General features: G+C 36.6%; 2 protein-coding genes and 1 long non-coding RNA gene across 15 annotated transcripts in view; 1 reads left to right on the forward strand and 2 right to left on the reverse strand.

Annotated features, from left to right (window-relative positions):
- Positions 1-22,184, reverse strand: part of LOC6054024 (ensconsin) — a 160,453-nt gene that overhangs the window by 111,343 nt on the left and 26,926 nt on the right. The window lies entirely within an intron of this gene.
- LOC119768978 (protein stu1-like) lies at positions 4,245-5,059 on the reverse strand. Its single transcript, XM_038260842.1, has 3 exons — positions 5,054-5,059; positions 4,648-4,712; positions 4,245-4,347 (listed from the first exon to the last, which is right to left on the reverse strand). Exons 1-3 carry the CDS (start codon positions 5,057-5,059, stop codon positions 4,245-4,247), a joined length of 174 nt encoding a protein of 57 aa, XP_038116770.1.
- Positions 15,754-16,309, forward strand: LOC119768739. The gene is made up of 2 exons (XR_005278199.1): positions 15,754-15,914; positions 16,010-16,309. It is a non-coding gene; the product is annotated as an uncharacterized LOC119768739 (long non-coding RNA).

The raw sequence follows: 22,184 nt of genomic DNA on the forward strand, positions 1-22,184 counted from the left end.
GACGTTCAGGGGGTCGGTGTTGAACGCGACGAGCATTTGCGCGTGGCCCGCTATGCTGGCTCGCTTTAGTATTGGTGGGTTGTAAAGAGAGGTAAAGAGTAAAGGGTGGCGGGCCAATGCTTTTTTGGTGAATGCAGCGCTGCTGAACATAGGACGTCGATTTTGTTAACGAATATTCAAACAAAAATTGTAATTGTATGTTGCTGGTTGAAAAAGCACCGCGGTACTTAAATAAAAAAAAAATCCGCATGAAATCGGCTAGCTGTTCAATGAACAGGTTGAACAGGTGGACGAGTCGCCTCTGGTTTTTACAAATGTATTTTTTTAAGGGGTCAACTTTGGCTGTGTTTTTGCATAACATTTCCTATATTTCAATTAAAAAGAAGTATGCAGTAATTTTTGTAATGTACCAGATTATGCCTCTACGCATTTTTTACAATTTAAATGATAACGGTGCCATTTTATAGAAGAAAATGTGAAAAACAAGCAAAAAATTTAAAAAGTGACTGTAAAAACATGAAAAAATAGAAGCAAAATGTAATGATAGGAGGTGTATAATAGGTCAAATACTAACAAAAACAAACATGAGCTAAAAAAGATGAATGCAAATTAAAATATCATAAATGAAACAAGAAAAACATTAAACAAAAGAAGTAAAGTTTTTCGTAGAACAAAAGTTGCTCAAAATGACCTCCTAAACACGGGAAAAATAAAAAAAAATCTAAAAAAAATTGGCCAGTAGAGGGTTAAATCAAAACTAACATTTCAAAAGGGCCAAACATTCAATATTACGCCCATTGGAAATGTCAGTCTTGATTTCAAAATATTTTTTTTGAAAAGATCATAAAATTCCACAAATGTTTCGTTTTCCAACCTTGAAACTTGGACCAACTAATGAGATATTTGGATGAGACTTAAAAAACTTAAATTTTCTTTTTTCCTTTTCTTTTTCACTATTTAGGCTGGTACAAATATTTTTTAAAGTTTTTGTCACCCCCCCCCCCCTTCAAAATTGGCCCGAAAAATCAGGGGGCAAAAAAAAATATTTTTACAAAAACTTCAAAATTTCAATGAAAATTCAAGTGCAACCAGCTGAAATCAAATTAAAATACATTCTTCTGCGTTTAAAATCATTTTTAGCATGTTTGGGTTTATTAAAAAATCTTAAGATTTTTTGAAAATTTTCGATGCAAAATCTTTTTTTTTCGATACAATTTTTGGTTTTGTCAGATTTAGATTTTTTGAAAACTAATGATTGCAAAACAACTGAACTAGTGTAAAATGCATTTTAAAACACTTTTTTCATTTAAATGCGAAGACTACGACTTGTTATTTAAATTTTTATATTTTTTTATTTTTTTGCCCCCCCCCCCCTTGACCTCGGCCAGGGCCGAGGGACAAACACTTTTTTTTAATATTTGCATCGGCCTGCCTTAAAAAAACGAAAAACGGGAAATTTTCAGTTTAGATTAAACTTTAAGTGGCTTTTTATCAAAAAATCTGTTAATTACTTTTCGATTGCAAATTTGATTTTACAATAAAAGCTGAAGTAAAAAAAAAAAATAAAAATATTTTTATTTTTCACTCAACAATTGCAGTTTTTTTTTAAATAAAACATACGAAATTGATTTTTTATTAAAAAAAACTAAGGCCGTTGCAAATATTTTTCAATGTTTATGCCCCCTCTCAAAATTGGTCCGAAAAATCAGAGGGCAAAAAAATATTTTTTCAAAAAAATATCAAAATTTCAATTGAAATAGAAGTCTAATCAACTGAGAACAATCTTAAATGCCTTTTTCTGCATCATATTAACATGTTTGGACTCGTTTAAAAATGTTGTGAACTTTTATGAAATTACATTGTACAGCACAGCAATTTTTTTTCTCGCAAAAATAAAATTTTCGTCAGTATTTTGGAAATCAATGATGGCAAAACAACTGGGCAGGTGTATGATGCATTTTAAAACACTTTTTTCATTCAAATGTTGACACCGTGGCCTGTAATTTAAATTTTTAGCTTTTTTTATTTTTTTGCCCCCTCCCTCGACTTTGATCAGAATCAAGGGACATAAACTTCAAAAAATATTTACAACGGCCTAACTGAAAAATCAGCAAAATTTTCATGTGCCCATTTTTTCTGAATAGCCCTCATCAATACCTACAACTTTGCCGAAGACACCGAATCAATCAGCCTATTCCTACAAAAGTAACATAATTTCAAAAATTTACGTACCATTTTTGTATGAACAGCTGTCACAATTGGATAGACTTGTATGGGTGAACCAATGACACAAAATGGCTTCCCCCACAAATTAAGAATCAAATAAAAAAATAGTCGAAATCGTTCGATTTTGTAAAGAATTGCTAACTTGAGCTTAAAACTTTTGATAGGGTTGTCAGATTTTCAATCTTTAGATCTTTTCTAAAAATGTATAACTTGATGGGTTTTCTTGCAAAAACCTTTTTATAATTTTCCGGACTTAATTGAAAATTGTTTAATTAGCATAACTTTGAAGTTAAATTTCATAATTTACAATAGGGATTTATGGAACTCCAAGGCGGAACGAATGTAACCAAAACAGTCAAAATTGGTTCAGCAAGTGCCGAGAAAAGGCTCAATAATTTGAATGAAAGTAATATCAGAACCTTCAATGTGACTAATTGTTCAATAGGTTTTTGGAAGACCTTTCCAAAAAGTCAAAAACTTTAAAGATCGGGCAACCCTATTTCGAGATATAGCCACTTATGTTATGATTTAACTTGAAAAATAAGAGGGTTATTATTGTTAGCAGAAACGTTGATCGTTGATTTGGAACTCAATAAAACAATCTAAAATAACAAAAGTGAAAAGTTTTCATTCTTTATTCCACAAACTTTGAATTGCGTCACGCTTCCACCGGCAACGAATCTTGGCGGCATCATCGCATACAAACTTCCTACAATTCACAGAACAGCAGAGAAGACCATCCTCAGTTCCCGACTTGGTCGGCTCGACCTAGATTCCTGTTTTGGAGGAACGAGAAGCCAATTCGCTTGAAAAAAGAACCTATTTTTCGGTGCAAGGAAACGCCGAAGCAAAAAAAAAAAAAGTCGACACGCAGGCGTGAAATTGCGCGCGAGCTTAAATTTGTGCAAACTTCAACAAGTTGCAGAAAGAAGTGTGTTGCGGGGTAAAGAGAAAGTTCGCAGCTTCCTTTCGATTTGTATCAATCAACCGAGCTTAGATTTGGGTGTGACCCGTTGCTACTCCTCTTTGGAGGAGGTTTACTTCTTTGTTTTTCTTTCCACTATGACTGTGGAACCAGGAACTTGCCGGTTACGGAAGGGTTTAACTCGAGTTATTATTTATTGGCAACGTGCTCGCGAATCTACAGACCCAGTCTAAGCCGAAGTTAGTTCAAACACATAAATTGCTGCTCGCAAAAGGGGTTTTTTTTATTTAGTTTATAAACGTGCAAATTAAACAATCACGCCGAAGTCGGTGCAGCTGCAGTCTGTGCAGCTATCTCCTGCACTTTGCTCCAAAATAAATGGCTAATGTCTGTGCGGGATTTATGGCACAGTTGGGTGGGCCACCCAAAGTTTTGGACACCGTTGGGCACGCTTTGTACCGAGAATGAGAGAGTGAGGTACAATAAGGTAATATATGACCAGTCGAAGTTGAATGGAGCATAAATCAACGCTTTTGTGAAAGTAAATTGCACTCCGCTTACTTGATAAATCAAGACCAGACGCATTACTTGTAGATATCACACTCAGAACCTAGCAAACTGATCAGATTATTCAGATACCCCTCATTCTTAGTATATGGGAACTCTCTGGCTTATGGCTTCTTAGTGCAATTTATATCACTTGTCACTGTAAATTTGGTTTAAAATGTATTCGGAATCATAATTTTGGGTATCGTTGGAATGATTTTGTAGAATCTTTACATTAAGTCATGAAATTAAAAAATCTGGCAAAACTGTCTTGGACTCTCTCTCTCTCTCTCTCTCTCTCTCTCTCTCTCTCTCTCTCTCTCTCTCTCTCTCTCTCTCTCTCTCTCTCTCTCTCAACTCTCTTCAACTCTCTCTCTCAACTCTCTCTTCAACTCTCTCTTCAACTCTCTCTCTCAACTCTCTCTTCAACTCTCTCTTCAACTCTCTCTTCAACTCTCTCTTCAACTCTCTTCAACTCTCTCTTCAACTCTTCAACTCTCTTCAACTCTCTCTTCAACTCTCTTCAACTCTCTCTTCAACTCTCTCTTCAACTCTCTTCAACTCTCTCTTCAACTCTCTCTTCAACTCTCTCTTCAACTCTCTCTTCAACTCTCTCTTCAACTCTCTCTTTAACTCTCTCTCTCAACTCTCTTTCAACTCTCTCTTCAACTCTCTCTTCTCTCTCTCTTCAACTCTCTCTTCAACTCTCTCTCAACTCTCTCTTCAACTCTCTCTTCAACTCTCTCTTCAACTCTCTCTTCAACTCTCTTCAACTCTCTCTTCAACTCTCTTCAACTCTCTCTTCAACTCTCTCTCTCTTCAACTCTCTTCAACTCTCTCTTCAACTCTCTCTTCAACTCTCTTCAACTCTCTCTTCAACTCTCTCTTCAACTCTCTTCAACTCTCTCTTCAACTCTCTCTTCAACTCTCTCTTCAACTCTCTCTTCAACTCTCTCTTCAACTCTCTCTTCAACTCTCTCTTCAACTCTCTCTTCAACTCTCTCTTCAACTCTCTCTTCAACTCTCTCTTCAACTCTCTCTTCAACTCTCTCTTCAACTCTCTCTTCAACTCTCTCTTCAACTCTCTCTTCAACTCTCTTCAACTCTCTCTTCAACTCTCTCTTCAACTCTCTCTTCAACTCTCTCTTCAACTCTCTCTTCAACTCTCTCTTCAACTTTCTCTTCAACTCTCTCTTCAACTCTCTCTTCAACTTTCTCTTCAACTCTCTCTTCAACTCTCTCTTCAACTCTCTCTTCAACTCTCTCTTCAACTCTCTCTTCAACCCTCTCTTCAACTCTCAATCTCTCTCCAATCGGCCAGCATGTTTTCAAACGAGCGCTTACTAATGAACTCACTTTCATGAGCGATAAACTCCAATGCATGTAAAAAGTCACAAAGAGGAATAAGGGAGCGAAAATGGGACGCGAATGTCAAGAAAATGAATGAATTCGACGCTAACGGAAGAGAATTGAGCGAAAAGAGACCGGAAATGGACATTTGTGTCTCAATTCTCTCTTGTTTTGCACAAACGATGAACGTTTTGACCGAACGATGATCATTTTGCTTCGTGCGTGTTTGAAAAGATCTCAGTGAAATCGAGAATATTTTGCAAAGTATTCGTTTGCGTAACATCGAAGACACATTTGCTATTGACAACCACCATGCAAAATTAAAATTGACGCCTGACTGTAGTAGTGGAGGTCAAATAAGTGCCGCGCTTTTTGAGCATTTCTGTGTCGCCGACGAGCGAAGTACACGAAAAAAAAAACAAATTAAATTTTGTAATGTTGAAAATTTGGTAGGTTAAATATTACCTCTTTTTTGAGTAATATTACATAAAAATGTGAACCTGATGAATATTCATCAAAAACTGATGAAAATTAATCATTTTCTGGGGTAAAATCAATCATTTTTTGACACAAAATCTGTCACCATTTCCTGATGAATATTACCATCATTTTTTTTTCTATGTAAACGAAAAAACTCACCAATCACTGTATGAAGCAAATCGACCCAATCGCTTGCTTCTTTCGAATCGTGGTAGCTCACGATTGGTTGCTCGCTGACGTTTCCAACGATTGGATCGGTGACGAGTAAATGATTACTGATCATTGAACCGCCAATCGGGACTCTTGCCTACAACAAACAAATAACGAAACATGTTCAGTTTTAATTGTGACCGGTTTTCGGTCGCGTGCCTTGAACAATTATATTTTCTCTCTTTTTTTGTTTTGGCACGTCAAAATCACCTTGGAACACCGTCGTCCACCAATTTGGTGCGGCAAGCCGGCGAACAAACAATAATTAAGCCGGATAATTAGTATCAATTGTTTTTTTTTTATTTGCTCCAGCGGCAATCACCCGAAAATAGTCGTTTAACGAATGATTTGGCAATATTTTGCCAAAGACGTTTGAACCTCAACATTCGAAATGTCTTCAAGAATGCAACAATTCTTTAACGATCTTTTCGCGTGTCTCAAGCTTGCCCCCAAGGTTCAACTGAAATTCGATGCACGCTCAAACGGAAGCCAACATTCGGCGGGGTAAAACGATCCAGAGCTCCAAGATGCAAGAGCGTGGTATCAAATGACGCACCGACCTTGACTTTCGGAGATCATCGACCCGTTGTTGCACCAGAGATTGTGTCACACCCATCAACGCGCGATCATGACTTGGATCGTTGCCTAATCGATGGTCATTGATACTGTACGTCTACGTGATTGAATCTTGCAGTGATCACGAATTTGATTAGATAGAGCTCGATTAGCTCGGTGGGTTGATTTCGACCAGGGTTGCCAGTCAGAGGTTTTGTCATGACATGAAACGTTATGACGTTGTGACAAAACAACAAAACTGGCAGCTCTGACTACTGCTATCAAGAGTCCATTTCGATGGATGAATGCTGTTTATTTCAATTTTCAAGCTCATTTTTGCTGGCAGTCTCGCGCTGACATATACCGCGCGTGATTGCAATCGTCGTTACTCAATCTCTGGATGGTTGATTATTTTTTGCGCCCAGTCCGCGTACAGGCAACCCTCGTGTCATGATTGGAAGCAAGGAAATTAGTAATCTGGGCACGCAATAGAAGGGGTTGGGACTCGATTTGGAGCGTCAAGCGCGGCACAAATTGGCAAACATTGATTATGTTGCACCGCCGCGACTCCAACACGGGTGTAATTATAGGACTTTTCTCTCTCTATTGGTGCAACCGACAGTTCCATGTAAGGGCGAGGAGGTGCAGATTTACCCACTGCGATTATGTCACATTAATCAGTTTCGATACAGTTGTTGACAGTGAGGGGGGACACGACTTTGTTTCAATTTCTTTGAACTCGTTGTCAATCAGATGACGTTGACGTCAAAGCAAAGCCCGCCTCTCGTCAGGCCCCGACATCTTCGCATGTTTTCAATTTAGGTTGCTGATCAAAGTATCCCTTTGGGATACGAAAATTTAATCATCATCACGAAACTCGCGGCCCCTCTGCAAAAGCAAATCAATGTATTTCGATTTTGCCCACCGGCGAACTTTGGCCGGTTTCCAGGAACCTGTCCATCGATACCAATCGGTTGCGTGAAGCTCGTTCCCAACTTTGAATGACCCTGCCCCGGTTTGGTGGATACTTTACATGGCCCCGGCAGTTTAAGTTTATTAGGGCACGCACGGCGGCCTCTGGAAAGTTTACGTGTGGGAATCTGACGCATGTTGTTGTGTATTTCCCAGCGATGTGTTCATGGGAGACTTTTGAATCGAATACTCGTGAGTCGGACTAAGATTTAAAGAACAAAAAAAAATTGCTTCATGGAACAGTCTAATCCAATGGAATATCACATGTAAATTTACATTTGATTTGATGTAAATTTCTTTGCAACCTGCTTTAAAATTTACATTATTTATCATGATGAGCAACTCTCTACGAAATGGCTCAAACTTTGTGAGGGCCTTCTCTATGACCAAATAAGCTATTTTGCATTATTGGTTCACCCATTACAAGTTTCCATACAATTTTGGCTGCTCTCCATACAAAAATAAACATTCAAACAGCTGTTACTTTTGAGTGAATTTTTTGATCGATTTGGTGTCTTCGGCAAAGTTGTAGGTATTGTTGAGGACTTTTGAGAAAAAAAATAGGTACACGGAAAAAATTGCTTGATTTTTTGAAAAAATAATGATTTTTGGAAAAAATCGGAATTTCATTCTAAATCAAATTTGAAACAAACTACTTTACAGATTTTTTGATAAAGAGCTTCGTTTTCAAGATATAGCCACCGAAAGTTTGATTTTAGCGAAATATTTGCAGTTTTTCGATTTTTAAAAAAAGTGACCATGAGTGACCATTCCCAGAAATATTTTTTTTTAAGTTCAAAAAATTTGCTATAAAATTGTCAAAGAGACATTGAAGATTGGACCTCGGGTTGCTGAGATACAGCCGCTTTAAGAAAAAGAAACACGAAAATTGAAGTTTTCTAAGTCTCACCAAAACAACCCACCATTTTCTAATGTCGATATCTCAGCAACTAATGGTCCGATTTTCAATGTTAATATATAAAACATTTGTGAAATTTTTCGATCTTTTCGAAAACAATATTTTCAAAATTTTCAAATCAAGACTAACATTTTAAAAGGGCGTAATATTGAATATTACGCCCATTTAAAATGTTAGTCTTGATTAAAAAAAATTTCAAAATATTTTTTTTCGAAAAGATCGGATAATTTCAGGAATGTTTTATGTTTAAATATTGAAAATCGGACCATTAGTTGCTGAGATATCGACATTAAAAAATGGTGGGTTGTTTTGGTGAGACTTAGAAAACTTCAATTTTCGTGTTTCTTTTTCTTAATGCGGCTGTATCTCAGCAACCCGAGGTCCAATCTGCAATGTCTTTAGACAATGTTATAGCAAATTTTCTGAACTATTCAAAAAAAAAATTCTAGAAATGGTCACTCATGCAAAAACTGCTAATATTTCGCTAAAATCAAACTTTCGGTGGCTATATCTTGAAAACGGAGCTCTTTATCAAAAAATCTGTAAAGTAGTTTTCGATTGCAAATTCAATTTGGCATTAAAAAATAACGTCAAATTTGTTTTAGCATGAAATTCCGATTTATTCCAAAAATCATTATTTTTTTCAAAAATTCATAACTCGGCGGCAGATTTTTTGACCATGTTGCTCTATGGCTCAAAAGTTGCGGATTTTGTCCCCTAAAACATATCAAAAAATCTCGAAAATAAAAAAATACGTATTTTTGGAAATAGAGTTTTGGTAAAATAAGTTGATAAAAAATCTGCATTTTTTTTCCGTGTACCTTATTTTTTCTCAATAGTCCTCAACAATACCTACAACTTTGATCATCAGTGATCAGAAAATTCACTGAAAAGTTACAGCTGTTTGAATGTTTACATACCATTTTTGTATGGAGAGCAGCGAAAATTGTATGGAGACTTGTATGGGTGAACCAATGATACAAAATAACTTATTTGGTCATAGGGAAGGCCCCCACAAAGTTTGAGCCAAATCAAAAAATACAAATAAAATCCATTTCCGGTTTTGGTAGAGAATTGCTGATACCTTTTGGTACATGAATTATCATGTATTTTTTTTCTGTGTAGGTTTTATTACAAGTTTGATGCAAACTATACTTTCTCATAATTTCGCTACCGGCCAGCGGAAAAAAATCTGTTTGAAATTCTAGCAAATCTTTCTTTTAACGCGACGCGTGTGTAAGTATTGGGAACTTGCGTGACAATGATACTTTCGTGGAGGTCAGTTATAAACGGTTGGATAGAACTATGTTTAGCTGAAGGTCAACAACCGAGAAACATTCACATATTTTGGAACGTATCATCCAATGTGTATCCGAATATTGAAACTTCTTCAATGATTAGGGGCAATGTCACACGCAATGCGAAAGTCTCCAAAAGACTTTCAAGATCACTACAGTTCGAGTCTTAACTTCTACCTTTATCAACACCCTGTTAAACGCACACTTTTGCGTACAATTTTCACTCATTTTCGAACCCTAGAAGTCTTAATTTTTGCCTTCTTCTCTCGCAGCTCGTCTCGATCCGATGTGGCCCATTACGTCCCCACTCCCATTTTCCCCCCTAGCGACTCCCCAAATCTCTACTTCACCATCACCGGGGTTTGCTCGTGGGTGAGCCATTAATCTGTGGAAAAAATAGCCCTACTAAAATAAATTGCCAACCCATTACGGTCGATTATAGCGTTTTTAAGCGTGTACTTTTGCCCGGGCTACCCCGCCAGTTTGGTGGTGACCACGACGTTTCTTCACTGCCACAGCTGATCCATCAAATTCGACGAAAACATGCCGTCGTCGCCGCCCCTGGCAAGTGACCACCACCGGCGGCTGTTTGGCCGGCAGCGATCGGTCGCGAAAGATTAGACAAACTGACGACCCGCGACCGGGGCGGGCGATTTGAGGAGGGCCTAGGTTGGTTTTGAAAACAGGTAAACTCAGTCGCATTACTTCAAACAAATGCACAAAATTCACCTAGAGACTCAAAAAGTTGTTACTAACAGTTTGATCAAATAAGTTTATTTTTAACAATTCGAAACACCTTTTCCAAATGTTACGCCCCAAAACTCGCAGAGTTATGGGTTTTCGAGCGCGCTTTTAGCCTCGCGTCTAATTGGATTTGGGGAAACCGACAGAAGCAGGCAAAAACAGCATGGTAAACCAGCAAAAACCCTTGTCTTAACCAGCCGTTCGGGGGTCGTCATCCAACTCCTGGGACAAGAATATACTCCTCCAAAATTCCAAGGTGGCGTTGTATAGGTGTTGTGAAAAGACGGAGTAACAGGAAAAAAAAACTACAACAGAAAATCAATAACACTAATTGACAAAACTGGTAGGACGTTGTTTTTCGGACACAACCCGACACAAAGTTCAGTCGGTCAGGCAAGTTGGCCCAAGCTGGGCAAGAAACCTTGTCGACCTAGCAAAACAACCCCAAAATGCTGGCTTCATGTGCGTGACCTGGTTCGGCGTGTGGATGACATGATGAAGAAAAACAAAAATACGATCATGTTGGAAGTTTAACTCATTGCAAGTGCTTGGCACCCATCATGCGTCCTATCATCATTGCTCATTTCCACCTTATAAGGGCACAGCCGTAGGACTGCACCACACATCCCGAAGCACACCCGTATAACCACTAATTAAGCAGATATCAGCCAGAGTTCAAGCTCGGTGGCAAAAAAAAACGAGTTGTACTCGCCTCTAGGTGTGGTGACGACCCTCCATTTTCACCAGCCACCCATGCGTCGGGGAGGCTATTATGCGAATCAGCTGACGAGCTGGCCAAACCGGTGATATGAACCGAACCGGACAAGAAGCTATCATAGCCTTGGCGCCTCAAAAGCCAGCGTGCGCAAACTTACTACTTTTTAACGACGCTGTGCGCGAGTGTGAAAGAGAAAGTTTTGTTAAATCGACACAAAATTTGTTTGTTTGTTTGTTTTTTTTTCGTAACATGTCGAGTGTCATGGAACTTAAGCAAGTCATCCATTCTGAAAATATGTTTTCTAGAGGAAATGTAAAACTTTCAATTTATGACAATGAAAATCTGATAAATAGTTTCCTAGGTATCGACGATTAAAAAATTAGAGCCAATGCCTTTTCTCTATTTTTTTTAATTCCTCGAATAGTTATTTCAGCAACTAAAAGTCGGATCAACAGTTAAAAAAAGAAGATTGAGCCGTTCTGTAAAATAAACATTTTTAATAATTTTCTTAACCCTCAAATTTGATATCGTCAAAAATAAGTTTCAGAAAATTTTCAAACTTTACGGTTGATTTGTAAATTTAAACTGATATTTTACGATACACAGAAAAAAATATTCCTGTAAATTTACATTATTTATCATGTACCAAAATGAATCGTGATAAATGAAGTATGTTTACATTAGATTCATTAGAAATTAACATAGTTTTGTTGGAATAATTCAAACCAACTAATTCTGATTGGCTGATTGGCTATACAAAATCGGCCGATTTCGATCATTTTTATTTTTTGTACAGTAAAACCTCTTTTTACGCGGTGGCGTAACGTTTTTTATTTCGTCGTTTTCTCTTGAACCATACAATATTTTTGTATGGTTCAAAAAGCGTTTTGTACACGCAAACGAGAAATCCGTGAGGCTGGCCCTCCCAAATCGAATTGAACGGGACAACGCTCAAATCGTACGGAAAACCCTCACGCTCGAAACAAACTTTGTAGTTCACGCATACCATTACAAGAAAAGCTTTCAATTTTATTTCGCAAACACCATACACTCACGCTCAATTGCATCTAACAAGTCGGTGATGAGTTGATGTATGCGTGCCTGCTTGTTTCAGTCAATCGGCACAAATTCATCTATCAGGGAGGAGGAAATTCGACATGTTTAATTGTGTAATTGTGTAAAATTTGTGTAATTGTTTAATTGTTTAATTGTTCAATTGTTCAATTGTTCAATTGTTCAATTGTTCAATTGTTCAATTGTTTAATTGTAAAAATATTTAAATGTTTAATTGTTCAATTGTTCAATTGTTTAATTGTTTAATTGCTTAATTGTTTAATTGTTTAATTGTTTAATTGTTTAATTGTTTAATTGTTTAATTATTTCATTGTTTAATTGTTTAATTGTTCAATTGTTCAATTGTTCAATTGTTCAATTGTTCAATTGTTCAATTGTTCAATTGTTCAATTGTTTAATTGTTTAATTGTTTAATTGTTTAATTGTTTAATTGTTTAATTGTTTATTTGTTTAATTGTTTAATTGTTCAATTGTTTAATTGTTTAATTGTTTAATTCTTTAATTGTTTAATTGTTTAATTGTTTAATTGTTTAATTGTTGAATTGTTTAATTGTTTAATTGTTTAATTGTTTAATTGTTCAATTGTTTAATTGTTTAATTGTTTAATTGTTTAATTGTTTAATTGTTTAATTGTTTAATTGTTTAATTGTTTAATTGTTTAATTGTTTAATTGTTTAATTGTTTAATTGTTTAATTGTTTAATTGTTTAATTGTTTAATTGTTTAATTGTTTAATTGTTTAATTGTTTAATTGTTTAATTGTTTAATTGTTTAATTGTTTAATTGTTTAATTGTTTAATTGTTTAATTGTTTAATTGTTTAATTGTTTAATTGTTTAATTGTTTAATTGTTTAATTGTTTAATTGTTTAATTGTTTAATTGTTTAATTGTTTAATTGTTTAATTGAGAGCGAGTTGTGGCGCTATAACCACGGCAAATAGTGTCCAGGGCATTCGTGGAAATACAATGTCCCATCCCAGAGGGTCCCGGAGTACCAAACCTTCTTAGCATGGTGCTCCCAACGAATACAACCAAAATCTCGGAGCGTATGGTGGTGTGTCCCCACGCTTCTTCCTCCCTGTCGATTCAGAATTGTGTTGTTGTTCGAACACTCAGTGCTCAAACTCAACCCAATTACGAGTCATCTCTGCGATACGGCTTTACGCAGTAGGCCTGGCCGCTTTAACGCTTGTGATGTTTCAATGCATTTCGATGCAATGGCGCACTACAAATGTTAATAAATGACAAGAAGAGTGCTAGGCGTCATCTAACCTAAGGCACTCTCCAGGATCCCTTCGAAAGATTGGCTGCGCTAGGGTCTGATTAGATTAGATTAGATTAGAATTGTTTAATTGTTTAATTGTTTAATTGTTTAATTGTTTAATTGTTTAATTGTTTAATTGTTTAATTGTTTAATTGTTTAATTGTTTAATTGTTTAATTGTTTAATTGTTTAATTGTTTAATTGTTTAATTGTTTAATTGTTTAATTGTTTAATTGTTTAATTGTTTAATTGTTTAATTGTTTAATTGTTTAATTGTTTAATTGTTTAATTGTTTAATTGTTTAATTGTTTAATTGTTTAATTGTTTAATTGTTTAATTGTTTAATTGAGAGCGAGTTGTGGCGCTATAACCACGGCAAATAGTGTCCAGGGCATTCGTGGAAATACAATGTCCCATCCCAGAGGGTCCCGGAGTACCAAACCTTCTTAGCATGGTGCTCCCAACGAATACAACCAAAATCTCGGAGCGTATGGTGGTGTGTCCCCACGCTTCTTCCTCCTGTCGATTCAGAATTGTGTTGTTGTTCGAACACTCAGTGCTCAAACTCAACCCAATTACGAGTCATCTCTGCGATACGGCTTTACGCAGTAGGCCTGGCCGCTTTAACGCTTGTGATGTTTCAATGCATTTCGATGCAATGGCGCACTACAAATGTTAATAAATGACAAGAAGAGTGCTAGGCGTCATCTAACCTAAGGCACTCTCCAGGATCCCTTCGAAAGATTGGCTGCGCTAGGGTCTGATTAGATTAGATTAGATTAGAATTGTTTAATTGTTTAATTGTTTAATTGTTTAATTGTTTAATTGTTTAATTGTTTAATTGTTTAATTGTTTAATTGTTTAATTGTTTAATTGTTTAATTGTTTAATTGTTTAATTGTTTAATTGTTTAATTGTTTAATTGTTTAATTGTTTAATTGTTTAATTGTTTAATTGTTTAATTGTTTAATTGTTTAATTGCTCAATTGTTTAATTGTTTAATTGTTTAATTGTTTAATTGTTTAATTGTTTAATTGTTTAATTGTTTAATTGTTTAATTGTTTAATTGTTTAATTGTTTAATTGTTTAATTGTTTAATTGTTTAATTGTTTAATTGTTTAATTGTTTAATTGTTTAATTGTTTAATTGTTTAATTGTTTAATTGTTTAATTGTTTAATTGTTTAATTGTTTAATTGTTTAATTGTTTAATTGTTTAATTGTTTAATTGTTTAATTGCTCAATTGTTTAATTGTTTAATTGTTTAATTTAACAATTTGACAATTTGACAGTTTGACAATTAAACATTTTGAAATTGTGACATTTTGACATTTTGACATTTTACACTTTGACACTTTGACATTTTGACATTTTGACATTTTGACATTTTGACATTTTGACATTTTGACACTTTGACACTTTGACATTTTGACATTTTGACATTTTGACATTTTGACATTTTGACATTTTGACATTTTGACATTTTGTCATTTTGACATTTTGACATTTTGACATTTCGACATTTTGACATTTTGACATTTTGACATTTTGACATTTTGACATTTTGACATTTTGACATTTTGACATTTTGACATTTTGACATTTTGACATTTTGACATTTTGACATTTTGACATTTTGACATTTTGACATTTTGACATTTTGACATTTTGACATTTTGACATTTTGACATTTTGACATTTTGACATTTTGACATTTTGACATTTTGACATTTTGACATTTTGACATCACATTTAAATATTTTGACATACTCTCGGAAATGTTAACAGTTTGACAATGGCAATTCTTAAATATTCAGAAATTTAGACAAATTTTCATATTTGTCATATTTTTTTTTAAATATTTAGAAATTTGTCATATTTTTATTTTTTAAATTTTAAAATTTACCTTTTTTTGAAATTTTTAGATTTTGCCAAGTAAATATATAAAATAAATAAAACAAAGTGTGTACAAAGAGTCTATCCATCTTACTCAAGTTGACGTTTTCAAAACACACGTGCTAAATGGATTTCGTAACTATTATTTTTTATCCTTTTACATTGTTTTGATTTATTATATATCACCATATCTGCTAGATTATATTTTGCATAAATTAAAATATCAATTTTGAAGCATTTTTAATGCTTTTCTTGTTCTGAGAGAACAGTAATTATAGCTTGACGAATAGAATGGATAACTAAGGTATGGTGTTTTTTCCCGAGAAATAGTTATTATTCAAACGGATCAGAAAAGTACGATTTCTTTTTTGAGTAAATTTGTAAAAAAAATAATGAAATTATTCTCCAGTAAATGTGCTTCAAAGAATGCATTCGAATCTTGAATCTAACAGTTTTTTAAAAATTATTTTGATTTAATTTTTGTTGACATGTTATCCGACATACCCGGTATGATTTACGAACCTTGCGACCATGGCTTTCTTCCTACCTAGCCGACCTAGCCTTGCCATGCGACGAACAAAGAAAGTGACAGTTTGCCGATAACTACCACGCGAGAAAGTGTCATTTTTGTACGGCCGCCGCCGGCTGGCCGGTGCAGTCGGATTGAAAATCCCGAAATAAAACCGACCAGAGGACATCAAGAGAGGACATATTGGGGACCAAAACCAAACCTTCAAATCATGTAAGTATTTGCTTGCAGAAAGATTTAAGCGTAGTTTTTGTTGTGATGTTTTAATTATGTGGACTGAAACTTCCTTTTCCTTTGTTTTATTTCAGCTCCGGCAAAACAAGAATCTATTCAGAGATCGGCCGCGGCTGAAGGGGCTATGTTCCGGTGGCCACGTCGAGGCGTATGACGCAGGATGGCCAAAGCGTCGATCTGTCTGAAACCCAGAACCAGGCTGGATTTGATGCGGTTGGAGGTGGCTGCTTCGAATGTTCCCGATCATCAAAAAACTATTCTGTGACAAGTGAATCGTAACTAAAGTGATAAGCGTTGAAGTGGATGTATTGTATATTACAAAAATGTGAATAAATTACGTTTATTTCGTGAAATTTGATAATTTCACTTTTTTTTATTAATTTGGCGAGAATTTTTTTCCAGCTCATCTCACTAACACAGAGACAAACCTGATTCACCAATATACTCACATATACGATATGTCACCAATACATGTGAGAAGTTATGCATGTGTGGGTGTAAGTTCAGTTGCCGGCGTGAAGCTTTTTTTTGTGGATTTCCCTCACAAGCATCGTGCGGTAAAACTCGCCTGTCCGAGACCGGGAGGTTTTTTCCTTCGATTCGGGAGGGATCCCTCGCAATTTTCGGCCGATCTCGGTTGCGTGTAGATCTAGACAAAACCTACAAACTGCTTATAAAAGATTGCAAAAATGATGCGTCGTTCCAGAGAAATCGACGAAATAAAAAGCGTAAAGCCACCGCGTAAAAAGAGGTTTCACTGAATTTCAAACCTCAAACTAAAGAAAAACCCTATGACCAAAGAAGCTATTTTGTGTCATTGGTTCACCCATACAAGTCTCCATACAATTTTGGCAGCTGTCCATACAAAAATGGTACATAAATATTGAAACATTTGAGTGAATTTTCTGATCAATTTGGTGTCTTCGGAAAGGTTGTAGGTATTGTTGAGGACTATTTTGAAAATAATAGGTACACGGAAAAAAATTGCAGATTTCACAAAAACTCAATTTCCCAAAATACGTATTTTTTTATCTTCAAGATTTTTTGACATGTTTTAGGGGACAAAACCCGCAACTTCTGAGCCATAGAGAAACAATCTGCAACCGTGTTATGACTTTTTGAAAAAATAGGGATTTTTGGAAAAAATGGGTGCGCTGGAAGTGGGGACGCGAAGTCGTGATTATGCAGGTTAATTTTTTTGTGTGCTTTTGTGTCGCTGTTCGTTAGCGGTGAGTGATTGTGGTAATCGAATAATAGCATGACTTACTGAATTATTTGTGTCTTGAGCGTTATTTTCGTTGAGTAATTGGTGTTTTTTTGTGCTTTTTTTGTGGTCTTAATTAATTGTTTTGTGATTTTCAAAGCCCTTCCTATATCATCGTTGATCGGAAGGCACGGCGTCGGGTAAATTGTGTATATTTTTGCCTTCCTCACTGAGGTAAGGCTATAATCCTGCTCTAAAATTGAACTTTTTATTAAAAGCTCGAAAACCCACCTTCATGTATACATTTCGACTCAGAATCGAAAACTGAACAAATGTCTGTGTGTATGTGTGTGTGTATGTGTGTGTGTATGTGTGTGTGTATGTGACTAATAATGTCACTCAGTTTTCTCAGCACTGGCTGAACCGATTTTGACCAAACCAGTCGCATTCGACTTGGTTTAGGGTCCCATACGGTGCTATTGAATTGTTTGAAGTTTCGATAAGTAGTTCAAAAGTTATGTATAAAAATGTGTTTTCGCATTTTTTTGGATGTTGAATAAATGGCAGTAAACTGAACCAAACATCATCATGTTACACATCGTTAGTTAGGTAATTGAAAGACCTTTCCAACGAGTCCACAACATTGAAGATCTGGCAACCCTGTCTCGAGTTATAACCACTTAAGCGATATTTATGTACTTTTTTGTAGCCGGATCTCATTTAAATGTATGTAAACAATGTCCGGATCCTTCATCCGACCCATCGTTGGTTAGGTAATCGAGAGACCTTTCCAACGAGTCCACAACATTAAAGATCTGGCAACCCTGTCTCGAGTTATAACCACTTAAGTGATATTTATGTACTTTTTTGTAGCCGGATCTCATTTAAATGTATGTAAACAATGTCCGGATCCTTCATCCGACCCATCGTTGGTTAACATAAACAAACATTGAAACATTGAAGATCTGGCAACCCTGTCTCGAGTTTTGACCACTTAAGTGATATTTATGTACTTTTTTTGTAGCCGGATCTCACTCAAATGTATGTAAACAATGTCCGGATCCATCATCCGACCCATCGTTGGTTAGGTAATCAAGAGACCTTTCCAACGAGTCCACAACATTGAAGATCTGGGAACCCTGTCTCGAGTTATGACCACTTAAGTGATATTTATGTACTTTTTTGTAGCCGGATCTCATTTAAATGTATGTAAACAATGTCCGGATCCTTCATCCGACCCATCGTTGGTTAACATAAACAAACATTGAAACATTGAAGATCTGGCAACCCTGTCTCGAGTTATGACCACTTAAGTGATATTTATGTACTTTTTTGAAGCCGGATCTCACTTAAATGTATGTAAACTATGTTCGGATCCATCATCTGACCCATCGTTTGTTACGTAATTCAAAGGCTTTTCCAATGAGTCCAAAACATTGAAGATCTGGGAACCCTGTCTCGAGTTATGACCACTTAAGTGATATTTATGTACTTTTTTGTAGCCGGATCTCATTTAAATGTATGTAAACAATGTCCGGATCTTTCATCCGACCCATCGTTGGTTAGGTAATCGAGAGACCTTTCCAACGAATCCACAACATTGAAGATCTGGCAACCCTGTCTCGAGTTATAACCACTTAAGCGATATTTATGTACTTTTTTGTAGCCGGATCTCATTTAAATGTATGTAAACAATGTCCGGATCCTTCATCCGACCCATCGTTGGTTAGGTAATCGAGAGACCTTTCCAACGAGTCCACAACATTGAAGATCTGGCAACCCTGTCTCGAGTTATAACCACTCAAGCGATATTTATGTACTTTTTTGTAGCCGGATCTCATTTAAATGTATGTAAACAATGTCCGGATATATCATCCGACACATCGTTGGTTAGGTAATTGAAAGGCCTTTCCAATGAGTCCAAAACATTGAAGATCTGGCAACCCTGTCTCGAGTTATGACCACTTAAGTGATATTTATGTTCTTTTTTGAAGCCGGATCTCACTTAAATGTATGTAAATTATGTCCGGATCCATCATCCGACCCATTGTTGGTTAGGTAATTGAAAGACCTTTCTAATGAGTACAAAACATTGAAGATCTGGCAACCCTGTCTCGAGTTATGACCACTTAAGTGATATTTATGTACTTTTTTGAAGCCGGATCTCACTTATGTATGTTAAATATGTCCGGATCCATCATCTGACCCATCGTTTGTTAGGTAATTGAAAGGCCTTTCCAATGAGTCCACAACATTGAAGATCTGGGAACCCTGTCTCGAGTTATGACCACTTAAGTGATATTTATGTACTTTTTTGAAGCCGGATCTCACTTAAATGTATGTAAACTATGTCCGGATCCATCATCCGACCCATCGTTGGTAAGGTAATTGAAAGGCCTTTCCAATGAGTCCAAAACATTGAAGATCTGGCAACCCTGTCTCGAGTTATGACCACTTAAGTGATATTTATGTACTTTTTTGAAGCCGGATCTCACTTAAATGTATGTAAACTATGTTCGGATCCATCATCTGACCCATCGTTTGTTAGGTAATTGAAAGGCTTTTCCAATGAGTCCAAAACATTGAAGATCTGGGAACCCTGTCTCGAGTTATGACCACTTAAGTGATATTTATGTACTTTTTTGAAGCCGGATCTCAATTAAATGTATGTAAACTATGTCCGGATCCACCATTGGACCCATCGTTGGTTAGGTAATTGAAAGGCCTTTCCAATGAGTCCAAAACATTGAAGATCTGCGAACCCTGTTGAGTTATGACCACTTAAGTGATATTTATGTACTTTTTTGAAGCCGGATCTCACTTAAATGTATGTAAACTATGTCCGGATCCATCATCCGACCCATCGTTGGTAAGGTAATTGAAAGGCCTTTCCAATGAGTCCAAAACATTGAAGATCTGGCAACCCTGTCTCGAGTTATGACCACTTAAGTGATATTTATGTACTTTTTTGAAGCCGGATCTCACTTAAATGTATGTAAACTATGTTCGGATCCATCATCTGACCCATCGTTTGTTAGGTAATTGAAAGGCTTTTCCAATGAGTCCAAAACATTGAAGATCTGGCAACTCTGTCTCGAGTTATGACCACTTAAGTGATATTTATGTACTTTTTTGAAGCCGGATCTCACTTAAATATATGTAAACTATGTCCGGATCCACCATTCGACCCATCGTTGGTTAGGTAATTGAAAGGCCTTTCCAATGAGTCCAAAACATTGAAGATCTGGCAACCCTGTCTCGAGTTATGACCACTTAAGTGATATTTATGTACTTTTTTGAAGCCGGATCTCACTTAAATGTATGTAAACTATGCTCGGATCCATCATCTGACCCATCGTTTGTTAGGTAATTGAAAGGCCTTTCCAATGAGTCCAAAACATTGAAGATCTGGCAACCCTGTCTCGAGTTATGACCACATAAGTTATACATTGTGTTTTTTTTCTGGATCTAAAAATGATGAAACCACTCATATATCCATTTTTGGTAAAAAGTGAGGAAGGCATCAACCACATAGGTGGATTAAGTTTGTTTTTTGAATAAGGTTTTATTTTTTATGGTGAAAAAGCCATTTCTATATAAAGATCGAAAAACGCACTGACATTTTGGATTAATTAATAGTGGAGTGAAATAATTGTATGTGAGTAACTTTGTGTGTTAACCAAAAAGACCTTCCCGTAGCATCGTTGCTCGGGAGGCATCGAAAAGCCAATACCTATCCTACTAACCCAAAAAAATAATAATCACGTGATGCTTGAAGGAGATGCTGTGGATTCAACGGTCTCAAGCGGTATCAGCAAGTATATAGCGAAAAACTGTGTGCTTGATGAATGTTTCATGTTTTAACATTTTTTGGGGTCGTCAGTTAGAATCCCGGGGTGGATGAAAGCTTAGGTGTAAAAAGAGGTTTGCCTTTGGCAAATTTTCCACGGCAACCCTAGGACAGGTTTTTTTTTGGCTTCAAGCCAACTTCCAAGTTAAGTGACCCACTTCCGTTTGCAGCTCCACATCCTCCTAGACCATTTGGCGTGGTTGCCATTCGCTAATGACAGTGTCACGCAGCAGTATGGTGACCTGTCCTGCAATGCCGAGCCGAGGATTTCCAATTCTAATGTCGCTTTAATTTGCTCGAGAACCTTTTTTTTCCCAGAAAGTTGACCAGCCCGGGTGGTGACAGAAAATAAAAGAACCAAGACTTATCGCACTCCATCGCGAGTTAACCTCAATTGTTTGACCAAGAAGAGAGAGAGAAGGAGAGGTTAATGTATTCGTCGCTCTTCTTGACGGCGGCGTCCACCAGTCTAGCGACAAAAAGTGCCCTCGAATCGAACGATGACTATCACACGCCCCTCTCGAGCAAACCGAGCTAATTTCCTTCCCATAATGGACCGGACCTGACTGCTAGTCGACAAACTAGCAGTGTGGTGTGATGAGGGCAATAAAAATGTGAATAATCGCCACCATCGGTATTGTTCATCTAACGTGTATTCTTGGAATAAAACCACACCAAGAACCGGTTGTCAACCGCGGCGGCGGCAGCAGTAGCAGTAGCACTTCTCAAAGAATGAGAACTATTCCGGTTGTAGATTTTATGGACCTGACGACACGAAAAGGCACCGCCGCCACCGCACTACTTGGCAGTCCGAACCATGTTGTTCTGGCGATGTATAAACAGTAATCGGTGCAGGTTGGCCAAAGCAAACCAACGAACAACTCCGATGGCTGCGGGTTGATTGGATGTTCGGTGGCGCGTTAAGTTGTTATTAGTTTTTCCCCTCCACAAAACGAGAATCTATTTTTGAGGCACGTTAGAAGGTCGAAGATTTTCAGGTGTTATCAACCGATCTGGACTAGTTTGAGTTGGGCAGAAGTCTCGTTTTGTATTCTTCACCAGAAGTGCGATGTGAGACGTCGGCTTTTGAATACTGATGTAACTGTTCAACTGATGAATTCAAGGATAGTTGGCGTCAGCCAGGGACTAGCCTGTTGTCGGATTTGCATCAATTTCCTACAGATTTTTCAACTTG

This window comes from Culex quinquefasciatus, chromosome 3 (genome assembly GCF_015732765.1).
Source record: "Culex quinquefasciatus strain JHB chromosome 3, VPISU_Cqui_1.0_pri_paternal, whole genome shotgun sequence".
Lineage (NCBI taxonomy): Eukaryota > Metazoa > Arthropoda > Insecta > Diptera > Culicidae > Culex > Culex quinquefasciatus.

Bases quoted from the DNA above. Each gene is read 5' to 3' on its own strand.
- LOC119768978 (XM_038260842.1), bottom strand. The intron at 4,348-4,647 runs GTTGAAGAGAGA...GAGAGTTGAAAG, and splicing joins AAGAGAGAGTTGAAGAGAGA to AGAGTTGAGAGAGAGAGTTA.